Source organism: Capra hircus, chromosome 13 (assembly GCF_001704415.2).
Source record: "Capra hircus breed San Clemente chromosome 13, ASM170441v1, whole genome shotgun sequence".
In the NCBI taxonomy this organism is placed as follows: Eukaryota; Metazoa; Chordata; class Mammalia; order Artiodactyla; family Bovidae; genus Capra; species Capra hircus.
The window spans coordinates 59,228,859-59,255,966 of NC_030820.1; the positions used below are offsets into that span (position 1 = coordinate 59,228,859).

Here is a 27,108-nt window from a genome sequence, read left to right on the forward strand (position 1 = left end):
TAACCAAGTATAAAGTTGTTAACTGGATGACCAAAAGGTTATAAAAAGATCTCTAAGATAGAATGAAAGCAGCATTTGCAGGAAGCATCTACCATACCCAGGCCTGAAGGAACAAAGAGAAGAGGCTGAGATGATCAAAACTGAAAAACATAAAGCAGAAGACGTGCAGTACTCCACTTCAGGTATCTGAGAAAGGAGGTGTGCTCAGCTGGGGCTCGAGTCTTGGAAAGAAGGGTGGGGCCAGGAGGGCAGGAACGCAGACTTCAGGGGAGGAGATTCTGGCTGGAGCTCTTGGCTCTGAAGTTGGGGTAAGTGTCCCATGGAGCTGAACCTAGAGAAGGGGTTGCTGACTGGTGCCACAGAAGGAATTGCTGCTGTGAGGTGAAGGAGCATTGCTGGGTGATGCTCATGGGAGCAGGAAGGCCACCAGAGAAGCTAAAGAGCAGAGGGATGGAGAAGCAAGTCTTTTCTCCCTCCTCCAGCCCTGCGGTGTCCCTCTAGCTCACCCTGCTTATTGGCAAAGTCTAACCAGCTCCAGCCCCAGCATTACAGAGCAGGTAATTTTAAAATTTATTTATTTTTTAACTGTGGCAAAATAGAACATAAGATAAATATCATTTTAACCATTTTAAGGTGTATAGTGGCATCAAGTACAGTCATGCTGTTATACCACCATCACCGTCATCCATCCACAGAACTTCTGTCATTTGGTAACACTGAAGCATGGCAACCCTTAAATGACTCCCTGCTCCCCAACTCCTGACAACCAGAACTACCTTCTGTCTCCATGAATTTGACTAGGTATCTCGTGTGAGTAGAATCATACTATATTTGTCCTTTTGAGACTGGCTTATTTCACTTAGCATTATGTCTTCAAGTTTCACCTGTGTTATAGCAGTGCTGAAATTCCTTCCATTCTAAGGCTGACTAATGTTCCATTGTATGTATGTGCCACATTTCGTTTATGCATTCAGTCATTGATAGAGTACAATTTTTCGTACCATCAAATACTGTATAGAAACAGCCCCAGGTTAGTCTGACTATAGACATTATATATATAATACAACCCTCCCCCACCGTTTGCCTCTTTATGCAATGGGTTTACTTTTTCACAGCCATTAAGAACAATATCCTAACAACATGCCAGAAGATTTTCAAAAACAAAAAAAGACTGAGGATAATTGGACTTAACACCAGGACTTTATTTTCACCTGTTGCATTTTAAAGTCTTTCTTATAGGCAGGTATAATTTTTCAAAGTTATGACTCCATCCCATACAATTGAGGGTTCTGCCACATCATACATCTTGTTGCCTGCCAAACAGGGTTGGCGTTGCTAACCCTGAATGAGGGAAAAACAATTATTTTTCTTGATTTCTCTTCTTTGTTTCTTTGACCATCTGGACCGTTTTGGTTGCAAATGAGGGGAACCCTGCTCAAATTAGCTTAAGCAAAAACAAACTGGTGCCTGAGTTCATAGGTGGTAGTGGTGGAATTTTCTGGTTTTTTGCTCTGGATAGACAACAGGAGTAACTCACAGAACTAGAGTCTGAAACCAGGGACTAAAGAGAGCCAGCACCCTTCTGGCCTGCCTGTCTCTTGAATGACCCTCTCTCTGCTTCTCTTTGATCAGCCTCTTTCTTTCCTAGTGCAGGCAGGTCTCTGTCACCTCACAGTAATCCTGGCCACTGGCAGCCCCAGCTTTGCAACTTCAGAAGAACAAGTATCAAGAGGGTAATGCCAGAGAAGGTTTGTGATTGGCTCTGTGGAGTCGCATGGGCTACCCATTGGGCCAATCATGTTGTTAGGGTGACGATGAACTGTAATTGGCCAAGCCTGGTCACATGCTGATCCCTATGGCCAGGGTGGTTGTAGGGCCTGTTGCTTTCAGATAAAGGGAAATAAAAGGCCTGAAAACAACCAGCAAGTCACTACATGGGGTTCTGTTTTTCACCATGGCAACACTGGATAAACACCCTGGCACACTGAGTTCTTTCTTTGTTTTAATAACCACCTTGTGAGAAATTCCCAAGAATAGGATTACTACCATGGTGCTGGCTGGAAGCCATATAACATGTTTCTGTTTCCCAAATGTATTCACATCTCTTAGCTTATTTTTGAAATACTGCTAAGTGACAGGAGAGGAAAGAGTGACACAGAGAAGCTGAGTGACAGTTCCAGGGACATAGAGTGAATGAGGGCATGGGTAAATCCAGAGCCTGGACTTCCTGACTCCCATTCCAGTGCTCTCTTTCAACAGCATCACAGTCAAAGTTTAGACTGGTTGGGGGAGGGTTAAAGTCAAGGTCGTCTCCCGCCTGTTAAGGGAGGGAACTTCGTCTGCTGTCTACCCCTTGAAGGAGATGGGCCGGGCGCCTGGAGGGAAAGGGTTGGCGGGCCCTGCCTTCAGAGCCTGCTCGAGCTCTGATGGGGGAGGTCCCGCTACTCGACCTGGCATCCTCCCAGGGGACACTCTCTGCGCGGAGCTCCTCCAGGACGCTGTGCAGGTGCCTCAGTGTAAGCAGGAGTCTCTGGTCTTGGTCCTGCATCTCAGCCTAGGAGAGAGAAGGAGCATGTGAGGCAGCGGCCAGAGCACTGGACATTTCCCAGAAAGACGTCTCCTTCACTGCCTAATCGGAGACAAGCCCACAGCCTCACAGAAGCCATGTTTTCACCGAAGCCTCCATTTCTTCATCTGCAAAGTGGAAAGGAAATTACTTGCCTTCCAAGGATCTCTCCCTTGTTTTAGCTCCCAGCAGGACTTTGGGGGCTTTATGATTCCAGAACTGGAGGAGGAGCACCAGACTTTCTTCCGTGGTAGTTGTTGGTGCTACTGATTTGTTCTCTCAGCTGCGTAGGGTGACGGACATGCTTCCCTGACAGTCAGCTGGGGCTCCTTGGCTGGGCTACAGAGGGGAGTCCTTGTGGAGTCATGCAAATTCCCAGTGACAGAGGTTAAAGCAAGCTTGACTGGGAACCTTACCAGTCAGGGACCAGTAAGTGCAGACTCAAAACTCATCTCTTGGCATCATGAGGAGGTGGGGGTTCATCTGGGCCTGGGAGGCCCCTCTACCTACAGGTCATTCCCCCTACCCCCACCTGTTCTTCCTCTTCATGGGTAGGAGAGAAGTACTTTATCAAATGAAAATCAGCACTTTGAGTTCAGATACTAAGCAGTCTTAATGTGGGGGTGCAGTGTTTAGGGGAGCACAAGGAGGGAGCAGCACACAGCCTATAATAAGCTGTAGCTCCTGCCACTGGAGTCCCCTGGACCCATGAGGATCCCTGCTGGGCCGGCCCCTCCCACCAAGCTGGGACAGGGCTGGGTCCCAGCTGGTCTGTTGCCTGGCAACCCAGGCAGGTCATTTTTGGACAATCCTTTCTGTCCCTGCATCCCACCCTCCCCCCAGCCAGAAGTAGAAGCTCACGTTTTTTTGTTCTATTTTTTAGTTTTTTAAGTTGTTGAATTGATCAGTCTCTTTTTAATGGCCCTCTTCTTCCTCTTCAGGATGATAAATTCTCCTAGGGTTGAAACTGGCGTTTTGAGATACAGACCTTGGGTGCCCTCTGGGGTTCCCCCAAACCACCTCCTTCTCTCTCTTGGCTAGTGTCCCCACATACTATGGGGGCATCCTTCTATTTTGGGGCTTGGAAGAAACATCGCAAGGAGAGATGTAAGACCTGGCTTCTTGAGCAGTTACTGAGGGACCAGGTAACGCTGTTTATAAGTTCAGGAGAGTTAGTGACCCACAGCGTGGACATTTCAGACAGGAAATGGGAGAGAGGAGTGAGTGGGGTGGATAAACTTCTCTCGGGCAGGGTGTAGATCCTCCTCCAGGCAGAGAATCCCACAGTGAGGAGAACCAGCTGCCAAGAGGGCTGCTGGCCTCTTTAGGACTTCTTTGTAAGTGGCATCCAGTTGGGTAAGACAAGGCATCTGCTGGAATAGTACTGGCCTTTGCCCCTGCACCTCTTCCCCTCACTCTCACCCCTCTGGGCTTGCACCGCCACATAAGCAGGAATGCTCCAGTGTTTGTGCAAGTGTCTGCTTTCTAGAAGGCCCTGGCTAAGACAGCTCTGGTGTACTCCATTTCCAGCTGAGCCGGGACTGTAAGGGCCAGGGTAGATGTGCCAAGCAAGCACGAAGTGAATTATACCATCTCCTCACCAAATTCTCACAATAACCCTTGTGATGTTAGTACGATTGTCATCCCCCTTTTACAACAAGGAGACTAAAGTTCAAAGCCATTTGCTAGAGGCCACAAGCCACAGAGCTGGGCACATACCAGATTCAGTGTAATTCTAAAACCCGTCTGGCAAGCGCTGCACCCAGAGCCTCCTATGTAGGCCACGACCTACTTATCCCAGCGCCTGGGGTGGCAACAGTGCACTGTGTGGCTCATCCCAGATGGGAGCCTGTGGGGCCCACACCCCAGCCTGCAGCTCTGCCCCACCCAGGGGGCACCTGGGAGGTAGGAACAGGGGACCTCGGAAGACATGGGGTGACGGTGTAAGGTACAAAGAAGTACAAAGCCTTACCAGCTCCTTTCTCAGCCACTCCAGGGTCTGCCCGAGACTCGAGGTTGGCTCCTCTGTTGTTTTCATCTCAGCTCCTCGGGAGAAACCTTGATGCGGAACAGCTCTGCTTATGGTCCTGAGGGACCTTAGACTTGGACAGTCCGGTTCTCTCCTTCGGGCCAGGATCGGGGTCTGGCTAAGTCACTGAGGATGGAGTTAATGAGAGCAGGAAGTGGCTCACGTTGAAAAATGTAGTTTTTTTTTTTTTTAAAGGGCTTCAGTACTTTGAACAGAGCAAGGAGGGAGGGAGGAGGAGGGAGATCATTGAGCTACAGGTGTCTCAGTGCCTGTGGGCTCCAGAATCCAAATCTGATGCCCACAGGATCACAGAAGCTTTAAAAGACAAAATTAATAATTATTGTGGAAATAGGTGTCCATACTTTTTGGCCATATTGTTTTCTGAGGGCCTGTTTTGTTCTAAATTATACATATATATGTATATATACACACACATACATATATATATATATAGATAAATAAAATCTCATTTGGGGGGGATACCACATCTGTGTCCCCGTCACCTTCCTCCCTCCCTTACCCATCTGTTGAGTCCATAGATAAGGGAAATGCTCATTTTCCAGAAGAAAGAAAGTCCCCTTTCTTCTGGATGCCCACACACCCCATTTCTAGCAAATGAGATCAAAACAGAAATTTGCTGTTAGGAAAATGTTACCTACCTGATAAGGAAAAATGTCAATGGTGCTCCTCCTTTACTCTTAATTTCTTCTACTTCCTTCTGCCTTGAATGTGGATGCGATGCCTGGAGCTACAGTAGCCATCTTGCAACCCTTAGATAAAGGCTCAAAAAACTGTAGAGGCACTGAAATCACTCAGTCACAGAATCACCAGTAGCATCTGCCTGTTTTATGAGAAGAACTCCAATTTTTAACTGGGCAAACACAGTCCTAATGGATACCCGTGAAGTGGGTATTCTTTAATTTTCCCTTTCAGCATATACTTATGAGTGCCTTCTGCTGCCGCAGCAGCTTAGTTGCTTCAGTTGTGTCTGACTCTGTGCGACCCCATGAACTGCAGCGTGCCAGACTCCTCTGTCCATGGGATTCTCTAGGCAAGAGTACTAGAGTGGGTTGCGTTCCCTTCTCCAGGGGATCTTCCTCACTCAGGGATTGAACCCAGGTCTCCTGCATGGCAGGAGCCACCAGGGAAGCCCTATTGAATGCCTACTGTGTGCCAAATTCTGCTGTAGGCAGATAGAGGAACAGAGCCCAAAATCAGAGAGAAAAAGGCTCTTCTTTCCTGGAGCTGACATCCTAATTGATGGAAACAACCAGGATCAAGTTAATATTATGCTGCCAGTGAATAGGATCTATTCTCACACAGGCTTTAATTTTATTCTATCCACTTGAGCTAGGAACTCCAAACTAAGAATTAACATAGTGATCACAGATAAGAAGCTGAGGTGACCAGAAAAACAAACTCAACCCATTTGGGAGGGACTTGCCTTCAACCTGGGCTACACGAGTTGTTCATAGATAAAGCCCCACTGAAGATGAACGCATAGTCCCAGATTACAAACACACAAGGAAATCATCCACCATAAGTGAGAGTCAGCAGGATTAGACCTCACTTCCCCAAGAATTTCACATAAGATAACAAAACAGTATTTTGACAAGAATTAAAACCATACAAAAGAATTTTAAAACCTAAGAAAAAAGACACTATTTAAAAAGGGGTATTAAAAAAAAAACTAAATAGAATTAATAGAAGTGAAAATTATGGGAACTATTTATAAGTTAAAGAAAAATCATGTTTATTCAAGTGTAGTTCCAAAAGATGGTTAGGGTGGGGGTACAGGACATAGGGAGGCAGACTGACACTCAGTAGGAGGAAAGGGTTGCTAAGAATTCTTCCAAGAAGTGGGCACTCAGTCAGTGGCACGTGAAAGCATAGCCCAGACAATCAAGGAAGCTGGAAAGGGGCTCCACTGGCTCTGAGATGAGACCTGAAGCATCCTTCCAAGTGTGACACTGACTGGGCAGGAAAGGGGGCTAGGCCACTGTATAAAAAACCAGGACACCTGGGTTCTAAGCCCGGGTTCTATCAAATTTTCTATGTGAGCTTGAGCCTCATAGTTTCCATTTTAAGCATAAGGGGGCTCAAAATAGTTACAAAAATGAGTTGTAAGAAACATCACATTTCTCATACCCTGCAGTTTACAGCTTGAGATGCATTCTGACTGCCACACACAGAGAAAATTTTATGGGTAATTTCTCCTAGCTGAGCTGTTACTCTTCAGAACCCAAGAGGATCCAAGAAACTCTTGTTTGCCACATTCACACCCCTTCTGAACACAGAGGCCAGAAATGATTGCTTCCAGGCAGGTCACCAGGCTTTGTGGCACTGGACCCTGTAATTATGGGACAGCTGCCTGGATTAGAAATGGGTGTCCCAAACCAAGGCATTTACCTGCGGACTGGACAGGAGGGAGATCCTTGGCTCATGGGTGATGGTGTAAAAGCAGTCATGTTCTGGGTGATGACCACATGATCCAATCAGGCCGTCTCTCAGAGAATTAGAATTTGATACAGTAAGTAGGGTTGGGTTGTCTCACAAGAATATTATGTAACAAAACTCTCCAAAACTCCATACCTTTAAACAGCACTTGTTTATTTTTGCTCTTGAGTTTGTGGTGTGGCTGGGGTGGGCTACACTGGGATTCAGATCTGCAGACCTGAGCCTGTGCCCTGGGTCCCTTGTCCTCCTCCTGGAATCATCAGGCTACTGGGGCAAGTTCTTCTCTTGGCAATGGCAGAGGATAAGAGAGCAGGTGGAATCGTGTGAGGCCTCTGAAGACTTAGGCTCTGAAAATCACACTGTCACTTTTGCTGTGTAAGCAAAGTGAGCCACACAGCCAAGCTCCAAATTAAGAGTATATTCTACCTATGAAGAGGTCGTGCCACATGTGTGGTAGAGTTAGGGAGGTATGACGAAGTGGAGGTGGGATTCTCTTCCAGAAGGAAGTTAGTTCAGAAAAGGGGCCACAGGCCCCAAGGGGCCCAATGAATTGGCAGCAGCAAGAGACCAGGGAGGACTAAAGAGACTTGAAGGGCAATTGAGGACAACCAACATTTATTGATCTCTGACACCAGACCAAACATCATGATGAGCCCTTGACAACACAACCCCATTTCATCCTCAGAACCTTATAACTGCCGTTTCCAAACTGAGAGCCAGGGCCCCCAGAGGCACTGCAGAAAGGTCAGAGACACTGCAAAATATTTTAAAATTTTGAGGGAAGCACGATAATATCTGTTGGATACTGGACAAACTACTATTATTAAGTTGTGTGAACCTAATGTAACAAACTACCGTTAGACATTTCTTTGGGCCTGGGGCACTGTGCAAAAATTACAGAGATGCCAATGATGCCGTGAGCTGAGAATGTTCGGGAACCTCTGCCTACGAGGTGAGTACCCTTGTTATCTGCATTTTATAGTTGATTAGAAAGTGAAAGTGAAGTCTCTCAGTCGTGTGTTATCTGTGTTTTATAGTTGATTTCTGCTAAGTCACTTCAGTCGTGTCTGACTCTGTGCGACCCCATAGACAGCAGCCCACCAGGCTCCCCCATCCCTGGGATTGTCCAGGCAAGAACACTGGAGTGGGTTGCCATTTCCTTCTCCAATGCATGAAAGTGAAAGTGAAAGTGAAGTCGCTCAGTCGTGTCCGACTCCTAGCGACCCCATGGACTGCAGCCTACCAGGCCCCTCCACCCATGGGATTCTCCAGGCAAGAGTACTGGAGTGGGGTACCATTGCCTTCTCCATTATAGTTGATTAAGAACCTATTATTAACCCCGTTTTACAGGTGAGGAAACTAAAGCTCAGAGAGGCATAGATTTTCCTAGGGTTACTCTGGCAAGTAGGCAACAGGATTGGAATTAGAATTCTCCTTGATCTGTGTGGGAGAGTCTTGCCTGTTGTGTTGCAGGGGTGGAGAGTCAGTAGGGGCTCGGGTTAGGCATCTGCTGCCGTGCTGGGCAGCCCAGTGGGCTCTGTGCCCAACACAGGAGTCGTGTTGATAGGAGTGCTTGGCAGTTAGAGCCTCTAATGCTCTGACCTTGACTTCTAGTGCCAACACCGAATTACCCTGGGAAGCCATGTCTTGTGGTTAACTTGTTTTGATGCACTTTCATTTATTTTTAATCCCTCTCTCATGCTCCTGGCTCAGAAGACATTTTATTTCATAGGCTTGGAAAGGCTTGGCACGTGGGGAGAAAAGGATATGGAGCCAGGAGGCCTAGAAAGGAAAGAACTTCAACTCCTCAGCGAGGGAAAATGTCCTCACCAGTTATCAAAGCCAGAATGGCCATCCACACATCATCCATGGGCAGCTGGTGACATGGCTTCCATGTGCCAGACCCTGCCCTGTACACCGGGAGCATAGCGGTGAGTAAGAAAGACCTCACATCTGACCTCACAGGACTCATGATCCAAGTAGCAAGAGAGTTCACTAGCAATCAAGTGGTTCAAAAGTCACACCACAAGCCTGGCATAGTTATGTGAATGAATGAATGAAAAAATGTGCAGATGAAGAAACCACGGCTCAAATGGAGATGTGAGTTACCCAAGCAAGTCAGCAGCTCGGGCAAAATTGCAGGTTGTTCCTCTGTATCCTTTCACACATGGCAAAAGTCTATTCCTAGACGCCCTTGCAGGGAAGTGTGGTCAGATGATTAAGTCCTGGTCAGTGGGATATGAATGGAAATGATGTGTGCAATTTCTGGGCTGTGCTCTGTAAAGGAGGGAGGAGGGTTCCTGCCCCTCCCCTGTTCCTCCTTCTGCTAACTGGAATATAATCGCAAGGACTAGAAATGGAGCAGCCATCTTGGACCATCAGGTGGAGGATGGCAGAGCAACAGCATAAAAAGAACCAGGGTCTCTAGTGACTGTGAAGCCACTGTGTCAGCCTTAACCACTGTGAATACTTTTAAATGAAAGAGAAATGAGCTCTGTTTTTTTTTACAGGAATTATCATTTTGGGTCTCCTTATTATAGGAGTCAAACCAATATCCTAAAAATATAGCCGCAGAGCTAGTGAGAGAAAGCAGGTTCCTTGATTTTCCCTACTCAGGTCCTTTCTATATATTTCATTCTCTTCCAAGTGTTTTCTTGTTTGTGACCTAATCTGCTCCTCACAACAGCTCTGTGAAGTCCATAGCAGGGAGAGGACTTCTGTGACGCTCGCTAGGCAGACAGGGAACCCACGATGCAAGAGTAGTAGCTGAGACACATGGGCAGAGTTATTTCCATCTCTTCGATGGGGCAAGTGGGCTCGGTGATGTCACTGATCTGTGCTTCTATGTCTGACTCCTAATCTAAGGCCCTATCCACCCTTGAGGTGGTCCGTCATTTATCCTGGGCACCTTAGCCCTCATTCCCACTTTGTGAAATATGAATGAGGTGGAAGTTTAGCAGAGAGAAGCTTCCACATTGTGAAAGCCCTTTAACCCACCTTTCCTGCCATGCAAGCACATGCTATTACAGCGGCCAGCGGGAGCATGGGGATGGAAGACCAGTTGACTTGAGGAGTCCCGACACCACCTCTTCCTCTGTGTTGTTTATCACCTTCCAGCAGGCCTTCCCTTCAAGCCTGACAGCAAGGCTGGTAATCCAAGCATTTGTCTGATGCCTGAGCCCTTATGCTGTGTTCACGGGTCCTGAACACACGCCCTGCACCTCTTGAGTCCTATAGCAAATGCTGCCAGGGCCCCACCATATCCCCCTGATATTCCTCTTCTCCATATGCGCAGGGCTTCCGACTGCAAAGCACATCTGACTCTCTGCTTAAGGAACATGCTTGACCTGGGCAGAGGACAGTGCTGGCAAATAGGTGTTATAGATAAATATCTTGCCTCCCTTGGCTCCCGGGTGGAACAAGACTCAGTCCAGCAGGACTGAGTCCCCAGCGTCAGCGGCAGCCATGTGCTCATCAGTGTTCCGGCAGTACACTGGAAGCCTTCCCTTCCATGTCTAACTCGCCTGCTCCTCTACTGTGCTTCCTGGACCACCTCCCAGATAGACCACTTGCCCTAAAATTCTTGTCTTGGGTTTGCTTCTCGGGGAACTCAACCTACGACAGGTCCCATCCACGTATGCCCTGTACACAGCCCTGTGTACCTCTTCTGTGCGTGAGCGTCCTGTATAGAATATATGAATATCCTATCCCTCCTGCCGTGTACACAGGCCCCCTGTGTACATGTATCCTACACACACCTGTCACATGCCCAGGTACCCAAGTCACAGCTCTGTGTCCACTTATATCAGGGAAGGAAGGCATTTGATCCTGATGAGGTGGTGGAGACTGAGAAAGCAGCGTGGAATGGTGGGAAAAGTGTAATTTCTCGGCCCCAACTAGCTTTGAGTGTGACTCTGAGGCAAGCTGCCCAGTTGATTTGAACCCCAATTCCCTCCTCCAGTGGATGAGTAGGAGGTAAAACTGAAAGTGGTGGGGAGAATAGGCATGCAGTCAGTCAGCCTCGGGACTTTGAGGTCCTCAAATCCATCTGGAAGTCAGAGGCCCTTGGTCTGGTTGTACTTCTGTTAATACTATCCCTCAGGGTGGCCACAGAGCACTCTCTTCTGTCTTTGGCACTCAGTTTTCTTAGACATAAAAAAGGGGATTGGGATTCCCCTGGCTTTTTAGCTATTAGAACTTGGTGCTTTCACCATGGTGTCCTGGGTTCAGTCCCTGGACAGGGAACTAAGATCCTGCAAACCATGAGGTGCAACCAGAAAAAAAAAGGTGGGGGGGAGGCGGTCAGGGGGAATAACAACAGCTCAGGAATTTTGCACATGCTCTGAAAATTATGACAGAACTCAGAACTGTGGTTATCAACACTGAGTCGGGGTCTGGATTTGAACCCCAGAAACATCGTAAACCGGTTGTATGACCTTGGGCAAGTTATTAATCATTCTTGCCTCCACTTCCTCATCTTAAAATAGAGAAAATAATAGCACCAGTGATCCATGCCTCTCAGTATTCATACACTTATGTAGACCTCCCCACCCTTGACTCTGGGCTGGCCTGTGAGCTTCCCTAAAGCAACAGAATGCAGCAGACGTGACATTGTGCCAATTTCTATGATTAACATCTTATATTAGTATGATAAGTTTGTTACAATTAATGAACTGATATTGATCTATTATTATTAGCTAAAGTCCATATTTTATTCAGATTTCCTTAGTATTTGCCTAATGCTCTTTTTTTCTGTTCCAGGATCTCATCCAGGACACCATATTATGTTTAGTCATCATACGTCTTTAAGGCTCCTCTAGGCTGTAACAGTTTCTCAAGACTCTTTGTGTTTGATGACCTTGACAGTTTTGAGGCCAGGTACTTCGTAAAACGTCCCTGTAAATGTTGGGATTTGTCTGATGTTTATCTCATGGTTAGACGGGGGTTATGAGTTTGAAGAGAGAGATCACAGAAGTAAATGGCCACTCTGATCACATCATATCCAGGATACCTACGATCAACATAATTTGACTGCTGAGGCTGACCTTGTTCACTTGGCCAAGGTAATCAGGTTTGTCAGTTTCTCCTTTTCAAAGTTATTTTCCACCCACACTTCCACATTGTACTCTCGGAAAGTCACTCTGCTCAGCCCACGTTTAAGGATTGGGGAGTTACGCACAGATAATAGAGAACAAACTAGTGGTTACCAAGAGGGAGAGGGGCAATACAGGAGTAAAGGACTGGGATATACAAACTTTTGTGTGTAAGATAGGCTACAAGGATGTACTGCACAAACTGAGGGAATATAGTCAATATTTCTTAATAACTATAAATGGAAAGTAATGTTTACAAATTTTATTTAAAAAATCTCTACATAGAATTCTTAAAAAAGAATTGGGAGTTATATTGCTCTTCCTTGAGGATGGAGTATTTGGAATTCTTCATCAGATTTATCTTTCCCCCATTTTTGCATGTATCATATTTTAGGTTAAAATTCAGTATTACTTTATTTATTTATTTTTGATCAGATTTTTCCAAGTTTGGCTGTTAGGAGCTCTTTCAGTCAACTCCTATGTCTTTTGACATACCCCCATCATTTTGTGTGTGTGTGTGTGTGTGTGTGTGTGTGTGTGTGTGTTGTTGGTTCCTTCTTTATTTTATGGCACTATTAGATGCTCCAGGCTTGTCTTGTATGTTTTCGGCTCCAGTCCTAGCATCAAACATTTTCCCCTGGTTCCCTTTATTGGAGAGGGGTATTAGAAACCAAGATTTGGGCAGTAGATGTGCTTGTTACTATGTAGTATCATGCAGCCAGGTCCTCTTAGCTGGTAGAGAAAGGAAATACAGTGGGTACTAACTTGTGTGTATACACAGTCACAGCTGTATATAAAATGTATCGTAAGTATGTAATCATCTGTATCAATATTATGCTAAACATGAATTTATACTAATATCTCCAACTCAAATCCATTACCATATGGATCATTGGAGGCTCCTCCTCGGGGTCATATTTTATCATTGCAGTGTTGCCAGGTAACGTAGTGACATACGTTTATCTGTTTCTAAGGAAACAGAGCTAGACAGTTAACCAAAGGTCAAATTCTCACACAGAAGAGGAAAAGTTTTCATTAACCCTTTATTCACATTGATCAATGACTCCCCACTGCTTTGGGGACAAAGAACCAACTGCTTGGCTTACAAGTATTTGCAGTGACCTGGCTTACTGATAGTCCAGCCTCATCTCCCATGTTGCTTATTGAGCCCTTCAGGGCAACCATCCTGTCCTCCATCAAGCCACCACACTCCCTTCTACCCCAGAGCCTTTGCCCATGCCATTCCCTCTGCTGGGCCTCATTTCCTTGCTGTCTTTTACCTGGCTGTCTCCTATTCATCTTTCCAGTCTCAGCTCAGCCCTCAATTCTGCAGGAGAAGCTGGAGCCATCCTGTCTCCCAAACAAGGTCAGCAACTTGCTGAAAGCTTGCAGAGTACCTTTTCTTTGTGGCAATGTTACCTTTGCTTATCCTTTCCTCTCACTAGAATAAGAACTTCTAGAAGGTAGGATGGGGATGGAGTTGTCTTGATTAATCAGTAGATAATAGGAGCTCAATAAATGCTCATTTTCTCCATTCTTTATTTGTTAAACGTTTATCAAAGGCCCCCTTTGTGTTGGCTCCTTTTCTAGCATCTGGGGATACAGCAAGAGGGAATAAGGCAAAGCCTCTGCCTCCTAACATTTATATTTTAGTGGTGATGACAATAAGGAAAGAAATAAGCAAATGTCAGAAGCTGATAAATGCTGTGGAGAAAAATTCAGAGTTAAGGAGTAATGGGTGCTGGGGTACTGCTAATCTTAAAAAGATGCCGTGGGAAGTTGTCTCTGAGAAGGTGACATTTGAGCAAGATGTGAAGGATATGAGGGCACATTCTGGGGGGTCTCAGGAAGAAGAGTGTCCCAGGCAGAAGAAACAGCAAAGGCAAAGGCTGAGGAAGGAAACTGTGAGCACTTTATAGGGAGTACTTCATCTGGTCCCATTACCCTTCAGTTCAGTTCAGTTCAGTTCACTTCAGTCGCTCAGTCATGCTTGATTCTTTGCGACCCCATGGACTGCAGCACGCCAGGCTTCCCTGTCCATCACCAATTTTCGGAGCTTGCTCAAACTCATGTCCATCGAGTCGGACATGGTGGGATGTTTTATAGGGAATATGTCGTCTAATCCCATTACCCTTACTGAGTCCATTACACAGATGAGGAAATAGCTCCAAGAGGGCCCCCTTCACACAAGAGTGCTGGAGCTGGGATTCCCTTGGGAGCCTGGTGCCACAGACAGCTCTCTTCTGAAGTCTCCCAACAATTGGCCTTTTCTGGTGGCTCAGATGGTAAAGAATCTGCCTGCAATGCAGGAGACCCAGCTTCAATCCCTGGGTCAGGAAGATTCCCTGGAGAAGGGAATAGCAACCACTCAGGTATTCTTGCCTGGAAAATCCCAAAGCTACCGTCCTTGGGGTTACGAAGGGTCGGATTTGACTGAGCAACTTAACAACAACAGGCCATGCCTCTGGAAGGCAGGAAGAGACTGAAGCCCTCCCACTCCTCCCAGCACTGGAAGTCCTGCCCAGGTCTCCATCATCCTAGCCTTAAAGGCCTGGGCACCTGGCTTCTGGGGCCACCTCTGTGTCCAAAGGATGGCACAGGCCTTTGGAGCAGGACAGGTCCAGCTCTACCATGACGCGGCTGAGGACTCAGGACCGTGCCTCTACTTCCGGACGGTTTACCTCTGCTGACCCCTCCAAAGCTCCTGGAGTCTGCATTTTCCTGATCCCACTGGCAGAGGCGAACATGGAGGCTCAGAGAGGTGGGAGGATTCCACCTGAGGCCACCAGAGTGAGCTGGTCACAGAGACTTCCAGTAAGCCGATGATCTTCAGTTCCAACTCCTCTCTGGGCTTGGCCTGGGCTCCCAAAGAAGGAGTGTCTCCTTAACTTTAGTGCACTAGGCATTTCACTTAATTGAAGTGAAGTGAAATTTAATTCACCTTAGTCTGAGCCCCAGAAGGAAAGAAACGGTGAAATGTGTCCCACTACCACCTGTCCACCCACTGCCACGCTGGGCTCTGGGAGCGTCGGTCTGGGGCCCTGGCCTCCAGGACCTACCAGTCTGAGGAAGGAGGCTGGCATTCAGTGAAAAGTACAACTCCCAGAGATAAGGACAATAATGCAGGCCAAGAGAACACAGCTGGAAGGGCCCCTGGGGCGAGGGAGCCTGTGGGGTTGCCGGGTGAGCTTCCCAGGGGTGGGGGCACTACAGGGGTTGGTTCATCAGAAGCTTTCTTTCCGCCTTCAGGTGGCGCCCTCGAGTCACGGAGCCGCACGCGCCGGAGAAGAGCATCCCGCCCTAAGGACCTCGGAGAGGACCCCGAGTCCCTCCAGCGGGCTGCGTGTGTGGGAGGGGCTGAGAAGCGGAGTAAGCGTGGGGACCCGGCGCAGTAGGGACTCCCCAGACGAGGGGCGAGGCCAGCGGCCGAGGGAGGGGTCTTCTTCAACACCCACCCCGCGCCCCGCCCCTGCGCCCGGGCCGGCTGGAGGCTTCGGTTCTGGGTACCCAGGTGCTGGGAAACCAGACCTGCCCCAAGGGGAAGCGGAGGAGGATGGAGCCGCGTCCCCCCACCCTCGCCCCAGTCTGTTACCGGCCTCCCAGTGCCTCCCGGAGCTGACTCCCGGCGCCCTCGCCGGCCGCGGGCGGAGCTCGAGCCGCGGCGCTCGGCGATCCCCGGCTCCCGCCCCTTCCCCGCGCCTCCCTCCCCGGAGCCTCCCTGGCGGTCCCAGCCGCCGCCGTACGGCCCCGCGAGGCGCGAGCAGGTACGTGCGCCTCGGCCGCGGCTCCGGGCCGGGCCCGGCTAGGAAGGGGGCGGGAGCCGAGGGCGAGAAGAGGAGGCGGCGGCCGGGCCCGCTCTCCCCCTGAGCTGCGCCGCAGCACCAACACCGGCTGCTGGAAGAAGGCGGGCGGGCGCCCGGGGAGGACGCGCCCTCCGCGTTGCCCGGAGGCGGCTCGGCGCCCTTGCCTTCCGCGTGGGGAGGTGGGGAGGTGAGGAGGGAGGATCGGCACAGGTAGGCACGCCAAGAGGGAACTGCTGCGGGCAGCGGGAGGCCGAGGACCCGAGGCGGAGAGGGGCGGCCGAGGAGAGCTAGCCTGACCTCGCGGCCGGGCCGAAGGACACGCGGCGAGGGAACCTGGGCGCACGCGGGTCCTCGCAGATCCCGGCTTCCCTGGGCCGCCTGGCCGCCTGGCTCCCGGCGCCGCTCGGCCCGGTCCGGCCTGGCCCGGCCCAACGGCGTTTGTGGTCAAGGGCAGGAGCAGGGGGGTGTGAGCTGCGGGATGGCGGGCGCGTGGGTACAGCGGGCAGCCGGGGTGCTGGAGCTTTCTGCTCGGAACTTTGGGTATCACAGCGTGGACGTATCTGAGCGCCCGAGGCTTTGTGTACAACTCGTGCGTGTGTCTGTCGACTGGGTTTTGTGAAGCTTACCCACGCCCGCTGTGCGTCTGTTTTCCCCGCGTGTTAGTGCACGCCACTGCGCGAGGTGCTGGACTTGGGCGGATCTTGGTGGATCTTAGCAGTTCTGAGAGTAGTAAACTCGTGTGTGTGTGTGTGTGTGTGTGTGTGTGACCAACTCTATCATTTCTTGGGGCGCGTGTGTGTGTCTGTGTGTGTGTGACCAGCTTTGTCCTTTCTTGGGGTGTGGATACCAATGTGGTGTATGGATCTCTGGTTATATTGTGTGGCTTCCAGTGTCTGTGGATGCTGCATATGGAAAAGGCCCCTGGGGGTCTGAGTGTGGGACCAAGGTGTACCTTTCAGGTCCTGTTGGGCTGCAAATGACATTGGAGTGTAACTGGTACAGCTGTGGGGTGTGAGCGGTGGACAACCAGCATCATTGTCAGCTTGTCTGTTTCTGCTTATGTTTTGAGTAATTGGGCATGCCCTTGTAACTGGTAGATATCTCTGAACCTGTGTGTCAGAGACATAGTAACTCTGTGTAAGAAGGAATCTTCTTTTCCTCCACTCTCTTCCTAACTCTGCTGGCATCCTAAGGAAAAAGTTTTGGCTTCCTGCCAGGTGAAAGAGCCCTACTCCAAGAATCTGAGTGTCCTTGGTTTCTTCTGGGATGTGGAGGCATCAATATGCTGGTCTGGGAAGAGAGTTCCTGGGCTCCTCCAGGGGCTGAGTTCTAGAGAAGATGCTGAAGATCTGGGTAGGGGACCACTTCTGGACACCAACTGGGCAGGAGTGGTCACTGCCAGTCCCTGTTACTGGCTGGGCACTCAGGAAAATGCGTTTGGTGCCAAAAGTAAAAAAAAGAAAAGCCAATGAACACACCTCTCCTCTTGGTTTACTGGAAAGTGGGAGCAGTTTGGCCAGAGCCTGTCCGGGAATAGGACTCCCCATCCTGTTGTGTGGGAAGGATTGTCTGCCTGAGCAGGTTGTGAAACCATTCCTGAGGACTGGCTGTGTTCCAAGCCTTGTTCAGGGGGCTGTGGACCCAGACGTATCCCTGACCTCAAGCTGCTCATGGTTGCTGTTCAACAGTGGCATAAAGTAGAGAGTCTACAAGTGTGGCCTGGAAGACCAGGGAAGGATGGCCAGATGATGCCACTGGCATGAGAGTGTGTGGGTTTTTAGGCTTTTAGGTGATAACAGTTCTTGGGGAACCTGTATTCAGCTCCTGACCCCCACATGTATGCCATAGGATCTTGGCTACATTTTGTAAAATGGAGATAGTAACACCTGCTCATGGGGCTTAGCAGGGCCCAGCAGAGAGTGTAGGTGCTCAGTAAACATTTTTAAAATTGGAACTCAGGCAGAAGGGACGTGGTGATCGAGATGGGTTGTAAGTGGAAACAGGCTTTGTACTCAGATGAAAGGCCCTGTGTGTGCTAAGAGGAGGTGTCTGATGCAAGTCCATGTTGGATGGAAGATCAGAAAGATCGAAAAACGTGCCTTCCCGCAGAGGCTCTTTGAATTTCATTCATTCATTCATTTCATTCATTTTCACTCCGTTCATTTGCTCATATCCTCTCTCTTTCCCACATACACACACACTGAACCAGGGAACTTTGGAGAATAAACTTGGGCACAGGGAAGCAGAGAAAGGTCTAGAATCCTGTGTTTGTGTGTGTAGACACCGTAGGGCATGTAAGGCAATCTGCATCTGGGGGTCTCTGTGCTGTGTGTGGACTTGGGTCTGGGATGTCTGTACCCACAGGGTGTGGGTGTGCCTGGGGACATGGTGGTCAGGAGTTTTACATGCCGGGGGGCCTGCTGGGGGCATACCAGAGCTGCTGGAGGGAGACTCCATCATCAGCTCCCGCTGTGTGGCTGTGAGGGAAAGAGGGCTGGGGTCGTCAGGTTCATCCATTTTGCAAGAGAAGCCAGGCATCTAAGGTTTAAAGTGTAGAATCTTTTGCTTTTTATATATTGGCAACTGCTTCACCAAAAAAAAAAAAAAACAAACAAAAAAACACCAGACCAGAAACATGAAAAAGCAAAACTCCTATGAGCCAAACATGGCCCATGGCCTGTAAGCTGGTTTCCTTTGGCACGTGTGCTGTCTGTGTGGGCAGGTGCTCAGGTACTTGGGTGGGATGTCTGTTCTGTGAGCAGAGAGCCCGCTTCCCTGCCCTTTCCCAGCTCCCCTTCTGCCACCCTCATCCAGGTCCTCCCATCTCTATTTATATAAAGGCATTTGGCCTTGACCTCAGTCATGGCTCTCAAATATGCTCTTCCTTCCTCTTTGCCCTCTCAGCCTCTATGCTTCCGCTACTCTACTGGGTTCTTCTCTGGACCCCTGGCCTCCAACTGTCCTCCTTCCCATCCTGACTGTCCTCCATGCAGCAGCCAGAGAGAGCTTTCCGAAACCCAGGGGGATGTTAACCCTCCCAGCCCCAACGCCTTGCCTCCCTGGCTCCTTGGCTTGGTTTTCAGAAAATTTAGAAAGCTAGTCCCAGCTGACCTCCAAGGCAACCCCTCTTCCTCTCCAAAATGCCCTTGTCCCGTCTTGCTGCTGGGGGATTTCCCACTTATCCTCTGAGATTTGGCTCAAATGCTACCAACTCCTAGAAGCTACCCTAACTTTCTCCTCTTTGTTCTTACAACCACCTTCATCTCCCCTTCCCCTGCCCCCAGATATCCTCATTTCATCACAACAGTGTCCATTAATTGAACTGGTGGGGGCCTTACATACTTTATTCTATGAAACAGAATCCTTACATCAACCCTATGAGGGAAGCATTTTGCTTATTCCCACTTAGCAGATCACAAAATTGAGTCTGGAAAGATCACCTCACTTGCCCAAGCTCAAGTGGTGATGCTGGGATTAGAACCTGATATCTACCCTATTGAAATTCCCTCCATCATAGTAATAGCTCATTGCCAGTACTTACTGAGAATTTACTATTCTGAGGACTTTAGTGGATTATCTCAATCCTCACATCAGCCCTTTTAAGTAGGAAGTAGTACTATTGCTGTCATTCAATAAACAGGGAAGCTGAGGCCCAGAGAGGATACGGGCATTGCCCAAAACCCACATGCCTAGTAGCAGGCCTTGTGTGATGTCTGGGGCCCGCAGGCTGTCAGTAGTAGAGGCTTGCTAAATTCCACTCTTCTGTTTTCTCTTCTAGCTACCAAGGGGCCAAGGGATGAGCTGGGGTCCGCCTTCCCAATGGCATCTCCTCCTGGTCTGGAACTGAAGACACTGAGCAATGGTCCCCAGGCTCCAAGGAGACCTGCATCTCTGGGTCCAGCAGCCTCACCCAGGGAGGGTGTGGAGAATGCCTGCTTCTCTTCAGAGGAACACGAGACCCATTTCCAGGACCCTGGGGATGCCAGACCAGGCCACTCCCCCAGCCCTCCTGGGGGCCTTGGCCCCTTGCAGCCCCGACCCCAGAGAGACGACGCGTCCCTGCATTCAGAAGAGGGGCCAGGCCTGGAGCCCGTGAGCCGCCCTGTGGATTACGGCTTCATCTCTGCTCTGGTTTTCCTGGTGAGCGGGATCCTCCTGGTAGTGACTGCATATGCCATCCCCCGCGAGGCTCGCGTGAACCCGGACACGGTGTCAGCGCGGGAGATGGAACGGCTGGAGATGTACTATGCGCGCCTGGGCTCGCACTTGGACAAGTGCATCATTGCAGGCTTGGGGCTGCTCACGGTGGGCGGCATGCTCTTGTCCGTGCTGCTGACGGTCTCCCTGTGCAAGGGCGAGCTGTACCGCCGGCCCGCCTTCGCCCCAGGCAGGGGCTCCAGGAAGACCTACGGCTCTATCAACCTGCGCATGAGACAGCTCCATGGGGACGGGGGCCAGGCCCTGGTGGAGAACGAGGTTGTCCAGGTCTCAGAGACCAGCCACGCTCTCCAGGGGTCTTAAGTAAGAGCCCACTCTGTCTGGCTGCTTCAGCTTCGGGGTGACCAGGCCCCCAAGGCTGGGGTTTTGGACCGAGCTCCACCGAGGGCCCTGTGGAAGGAGTCGTGGGTGCAGAAAGGGGAGCTTGGGGCCTGGTCCAGGCTTCACTTAGGAGAGCGGCCCCTCCGTCTGTTTTGTAGCCTGAGGTTTTGCATAAGGTTTTGTTTGAAGGATGGCTTCTGCTGCTAAAAATACAAAAGTCTGGAAACCGCTGCCCTTGGAGGATGAGGTTTCTTGGCATTTCTGTGGATTGAGAGCTGTTTGAAAGGCTGCCCATCCTGTTCCCCGTGCCTTGGGGAATTCCGGGAACTCTGCTGTCCTCATCAGCCACCTATGGGTGTTGGGTGACCTCGGAAGGACCCCTTGCAGCCCTGACTGTTGAAGGTGGGAGGTGGATTCATGATGAGGGGAGAAGTCATCCCTGGGATGACCTCTCCTCTCTAGGCCTCAGTCCCCCTGACTGTGATGTGAGAGGGGTGGCCCCTCCAGTTCTGCCCTAGGAATTCCCGTCTGGAACAGGAGCCCAGTGTCTGCATGTGGCCACTCCTTCCGGGGAGGAGAGTGTCAGCGTGTGCTGACCATTCTCCGTGCCATTTTTCTGACCAGGGCTGCCACCACTTACACAGTCAGCATCTCCCACGGTCCTTCTAAAGGAGCCCTTAAGTCCTCAGGTTAGGCTGGGCTAAATACAGTTTGTGACAGCCTGGTTTTGGTCTTGGTATCGAATTACCTGCAGTGACTAGCACAAGTTTTACAGTCATGTGCGCAGTTTTCACTAACTCCCTGGACAAGGGGCAGGGGGTCTTTCAAATAAGAAAGGGTGAGGGCTTTGCTATATTTCTGTGGACACAGTGTGGGCCTTCATTACCGCCCCTTCCCCAATAGTATGTCTCTTAGGCATCACCTTATGCTGGGAATGGGAAAGAAACTTTTTTTTTTAATGTTGAATTTGTAACCTTCCTTTCCCAACACCCCTAAGCAGCAAAGTGCAGCCCCAATTTACCTGGGGAAGAAATCAGGTACGCATTCTGGTGGCCTGGAAATTCTAGCCATCTTAATCACCGTTTGTTCTGTTTCTCTTAGTCAAATGTTTTCTAGGCTCCACCTAGACTGTCTTTAAACTACTGACAAGGAAAGGAAGTGGGTCCTAGTGGGCAAGGAGATAAAGGTGTTTGAGGACTAGGGGAGGGCATCATTCATTCTGAAAGGCTCTAGAGGGCTTTGAGAATATATACCTTCTAGGTCACTGGTTTGAAGACTCTAACGGGGTCATTTCAGTGAGCCCCCAAACCCCTGCAGGTTCTGTGTATTCCATCTCAGTTGGCCATGTGGGTTGCTCATCCTGATTCTTGGGGATGGGAGAGTGGGGTGGGCATGAGGCTAGAGCAGCCCTGACTATCTGTAACCTGAGCCCTCAGTCCGGTGAGCTGAACATCTGGATGGTGTAACATTATCGCTTCTATGACGGATCAAATATCTGCTCTGCTGGCAGGATTTTCCAGGAGCAGGGGGCTGAGGGAGGGCTAGAGAGGACAAAGGCTATGCATCTTGGCCTGTCAGATTCTGTTTCTGCTGTTCAAGAGGTGTGGTTTGAAAAGGACAAAGCCTCGAGATAGTGAAAGATTCACAAGTCAAGGCTCCAAGCGAGGAGTGGATGCACAAAGTGACAGGAGCCACGCTAGGTAGATGAGCTGAACATCCCAAATGATGGGCTCAGGCCTTTCAAATCTATAATGATAATAATAAAAATATCAATCCAAGCCAAATAGATTATTGTGACAGTGGGGGACTCTTTTTGAGACTAAACCTGTTGAATGGATACATCCAGGACCGTCACTTCCTATCAGTTTAAATGCCGTGAATTGTGTTTAGGGAGTAAATCTGTTAGAAAGTTAAATTCCAGGAACCTCAGGTTTTCTCTAAGCCAGAGAAGCCTGCTTTGCATCCTCATGCACTCTTTAGAAAATGTGTAAAATGGATGGAGGCAGTCATTTCTTTGTCAATGAGTTAAGGAAACTTAAGTGATGCCAAAAACATTTCCCCAAGATTGCAGCTGAGATGGCCCAGCCAGTGGATCAGAAACGGGGTCAGGAGGGAGCAGGGTGTAGGATGCTGAGAACTCTCTTTGCAGGTTTTTTTTGGTTGTAGCTACGAAGTGGCCCCTGGGGACCCTGTGGTGGCTGGAAGGTGCCCACCTGTAGGAACTGCATCTCCTACTTGAGAAGCTACTAGGGTCCCCAGACCTTGCTTTTCCTGGTATATGAGAACAGATACTGATTTTGGAGTCAGTAAAACCTGGGCTTCAGGGTCTACCATTTCCTGGCTGTGTGACCTTGAGCAAGGTATTGTACCTCTCTAAGTATCCTGAGTACTGTTGTCACTGTGAAGTGGGAGGAATGAAAGTTCATCCTCGGCCTCTCTTCAGAGAGAGGGAGGTTGGGAAAAATCAGAGATAAGCTGCAGGCCTGAGTGTATGAGGTTGTCTCCATGATCACTCTCCTTCCTCACCCTGGTTGGAGATGACTGGATTAGGCCTAAAACTTCAGAGTCAACCCTTCTGACTTTCTTCTCTCACCTCCCACCCTACTGATCAGCAGATTTCATTGGTTCCATCTCTGGAATCTGAGTCCTCAGTCGCAACTGCCCAGTCCAGGTTGCTCATTTGATTCCTCTCCTGCCCACTCTCCACCTCACCTCTTGTTCCACTCTGCAGCAAGGAGGATCCTTGTTGTTCAGTCTCTCAGTTGTGTCTGACTTGTTGTGACCCCATTGACTGCAGCACTCCAGGCTTCCCTGTCCTTCACCATCTCCTGGAGTTTGCTCAGACTCATATCTGTTGAGTCGGTGATGCCATCCAACCATCTCATCTGCTGTCATCCCCTTTCCTCCTGCCATCAATCTTTCCTAGCATCAGGGTCTTTTCCATTGAGTTGGCTCTTTTCATCAGGTGACCTGAGTGATGGAACTTCAGCTTCAGCATCAGTCCTTCCAGTGAATATTCAGGGTTGATTTCCTTTCAGATTGACTGGTTTGATCTACTTTGAGGGTCCTCTTCAAAAGTTAATTAAGTCAGGTTGCTCCTGCTCCAAACTGTCCTATGGCTCCCTCTTACTCTAGGCAAAAGCTACCATTCTCGCCAGTCAAGGATGCATTTACAAGGCCTCTCACTTGTGCAAGCTCCTTCCAAGGCCCTAAATCACAGTTATTTATAATTCTGATTTTTCCAAAAAGGATGACTCCCTAAATTTCATAGGCTTCAGGTCTAACCCTCATGGTGGCCTATGAAAGCACTACACAGTCTGGCCCCTGTGCTGCTCTGACCTTCTGTCCCATCCTAGCCTCTGCTCACTCCACTGCAGCTAGGCTCACTCCCTGCGGGCACATGCCCACCTCAGGGCCTTTGCACTTGCTGCTCCTTCTGCCTGGAAGGCAACCCTTCCCTGTGGGCCTTTGGGCGAATCATCCCACCTCTCTGGTGCTCCAGAGAGAGACTGGAAACATTCGCAACCAATCACCTTCTCTGGGGACTGAGGGGATCAGGAAACACAGAAGAGGGCTTTTCAAAGTTAAGACAGTGGTGCTGAGTCTAGAGAGTTTTGGAGGGGCAAGAGGAGGGAAAGGAAAGGAGGCATTATGAAGCCGCAGGAGGCAGGTTCTGTCTAAGGGATCTGTCTTGGAGGAAAGGGGAGCATCACTGGCACTGACAGAGTTAAGGAGATGCCCTCGGGTTGGGTATGTTGGTTTCTCCCAAAAGACTGGGCTCCTCCTGATATCCATGAGGAGGTGAGTTTCAGCTAAGGGAAGGAGAAGCTTGTTGAGATCTTGCCTGGGTTGGAATGGTAGGGAGCTCCTTGTCAGTGGAGGTATGTTAGCATTTACTGGTCGGGTGTTGGGTGTCTTCAGGGAGAAACATAGTGGAATTTGGGTAGGATTAGTCTTGAGGCTTCCAACCCCCTCTCCTTGGAGGAGAACCTGCGCCCCCGTGGCCAGAGCCTGGCTAAAGACAGTAGCAATGTTGGTCTTGCTGCATCCTCTTTTCTTTGGTCCCAACACCCTCTCCCCCAGATCAACCCTCTTCCTAGGTTGGGTTGGGTCCTGGAGCAGATGGGCAGGCCCAAGAGATATGTATGGTACAGAGGGTAGCAGGATTACTGCCTTCCTCCTCCCAGGGGACCAAGTCCTTCTGAGCTTTCTCCCTACTCCAGTCTTAGAGAGACTGGGGGGCAGAAGCCCTTATGGAGGGATGTCACTGAGGACCACCCATCACTTGAAGCATAAGGGCACTGGCTCTGGAGTCTGATTGCCTGGAGGCTTGTGTGCATGTGTGCCCAGTCGCTCAACCTTGTCCAGCTCTTGGTGACCCCATGACCTGTAGCCGGGCAAGAATCCTGGAGTGGGTTTCCATTTCCTGCTCCAGGAGATCTTCCTGACCCAGGACTTGAACCATGTCTCCTGCATTGCAGGTGGATTCTTTTACCGCTGAGCCACCAGGGAAGCCCGCCTGGATGCTTAGCTGATGCCTGATACCCCTGAGCCACAGTTTCCTCATCTGTTAAATGAAAGCACCTTCCCCATAAGGCATAGTGAGCAGTAAATGAGATATCCATAAAGCACTGAACATAAAGCCCGGCACTTAGTAATTCATTCAATAATGTTAACTATTCATTTGCTTGTTCATTCACACCTAATCTGTATTCTTCCCTGGGGGAGGTCCTATGGCCCCACGTGGACCCTGCCCTTGAGCTGGTCACAGATTGTCTGGAGAAACAGGACAGTGCACAGGGAGCTGTGTATTTGTGGCCAGGGGTGGAGAGTGCTGGCAGAGGAGGGATCCGATTAAGTTGAGATCAAGCCAACTTAATCTCCGGGTTCTGGGGGAAGGTTAGTGAGTGGAACGATCTTCTGGCAGGAAAGCTGGCCCCAGAGGAGCAGGGAGGACAGGGGAAGAAGGTGCCTGCCATGCCAACCTCTTCCTGGGTGGCAGGCATCTGAGACAATAATGACTTAGGGTAAAGGGTACTCAGGAAAGGCCATCTCTCTCCCCTTCCTGATTCTTCATTTCATCCCATCTCTCCCTATCTTCCTCTTTTTTTTTTTAAATTCTTCTGTGTTTACACCTCCTTTCACTAAAGCCATTCCTGGGGGTTACACCCACAGGTGTGTTACTACTATTGCTGACTCACCTGCCAGCCATCTGACTCTCCTCTTGAGAGTGTCTTCCCTCCTGTATCAAAGATGAAAGCAGGGGCCCAAATGCAAATGTCCATAGAGTTTGGCAGGTGACATTCACTAATAAAGCAGGTGGCAATCTACAGCAGTGGCAGGATTAAAGGGGTGTCTGTTTCAGCTGATTGGCTGTTGCCCTGATGGATGGGCTCAGGGTTTTCAGAGCTCCTGATTTTTCAAGAGCAGCTGGACATCTGGACATTTGCATGGGTAAAAAGGATTATCCCACTGCCTGAGAATTCTGACAGGCCAGAACTGAGGACAAAGGAGTGTCCAATGAGATGCCACCTGCTAGGGTCAGTCATCCACCCCCTCCTTGGCCCAGGGCTTACCAAGTCACTCAGAGAGATGGGGGCACCCTCAAGAAGCACTCTAGACTATCTCCCAGTTGGAGGCTCACTGAAATACAGTGCCTGCAGACCACTTGAGTGTTTCTCATCTAAGAGTCTTCATTCTTTCACAAAGGACTTATGTACCATTCTGTGCTAGGTTTTGAGGTATAGCACCAAACAGATGAAAGAAGTAAGGAGAGTATTCTTGAGTGGGCTTGACAAGTATATTCTGGGGCTCAGAATTAGTGTGAATGCGGAGATGAGGTCTGCTTCTGACCTGGAGAATTTCTGATGTGGGAGACCCATGGGAACAGCCCACGCTGGCTTGAAGGGTAGTGGGACTCAGGGAGGAAGAAGGGCAGCCCTGCAATCCCTCCCAGTGTTCTGAGGCTCTTGAAGGCAGGTGGAGGACCCTAGTGTTCCAGGGCTCCAAGAGTTGATGTATGCAGGTGAGGGGAGGCTGGAGCTGTGGGATGGTGCAGGTGGCTATGCAGCCCAGGATATTACCTCAAGGAGCAGATGGGCTGAGAACCTCTTATGGACTGAGAGAGACCCTCACTACTGAGAATCCTGGGTAAAGTTCTCAACGGCACCCCCCACCCCAATTTTGCATGTTGTCTACCAAAGACTCTAGCATCAAAAAGCAAAACCCCAATATGAATTAGAGTAAGAGTACCCCCCCCCACCCCATCACCATGGCTAGTGAAGAGACTCTTCATTTTTCTCCCTTCCTCCTCCCATCCCACCACAGAGGAGCAGCAAGTGTTCAAAAGAGGTCAGAGGAGAGACCTCTTGGAACTGGATGTAAGTTTAAATAGGACTGGACTGAGTTTGAAAATCAAAGTGACCATTCAGCTTTTGGTTGGATACTAGATGTTGAGATGAGAAAGGGGGATCTGACAGAGGTTAGTTGGATAAAACAAAACACTTCAAGTTTCTACATTTCAGTGAACCCATTATGTATTATACACATTAGACGATCAAATTTTAAATGAAATACAGTGTTCTTTCTGTGCCAGGCACTCTTCTAAGTCTTTGCATCTGC

The 27,108-nt window shown here is 49.5% G+C and overlaps 2 protein-coding genes across 2 annotated transcripts; one reads left to right on the top strand and one right to left on the bottom strand.

Annotated features, from left to right (window-relative positions):
- On the bottom strand, window positions 1,679-14,778 carry C13H20orf202 (chromosome 13 C20orf202 homolog). The gene is made up of 3 exons (XM_013968716.2): window positions 14,705-14,778; window positions 4,539-4,713; window positions 1,679-2,554 (listed from the first exon to the last, which is right to left on the bottom strand). The coding sequence occupies exons 1-3, from the start codon at window positions 14,776-14,778 to the stop codon at window positions 2,321-2,323; spliced, it is 483 nt and encodes a 160-aa protein (XP_013824170.2). The 3' UTR covers window positions 1,679-2,320.
- Window positions 15,859-20,888, top strand: TMEM74B (transmembrane protein 74B). Its single transcript, XM_018056895.1, has 2 exons — window positions 15,859-15,909; window positions 19,727-20,888. The coding sequence occupies exon 2, from the start codon at window positions 19,768-19,770 to the stop codon at window positions 20,467-20,469; it is 702 nt and encodes a 233-aa protein (XP_017912384.1). The 5' UTR covers window positions 15,859-15,909; window positions 19,727-19,767; the 3' UTR covers window positions 20,470-20,888.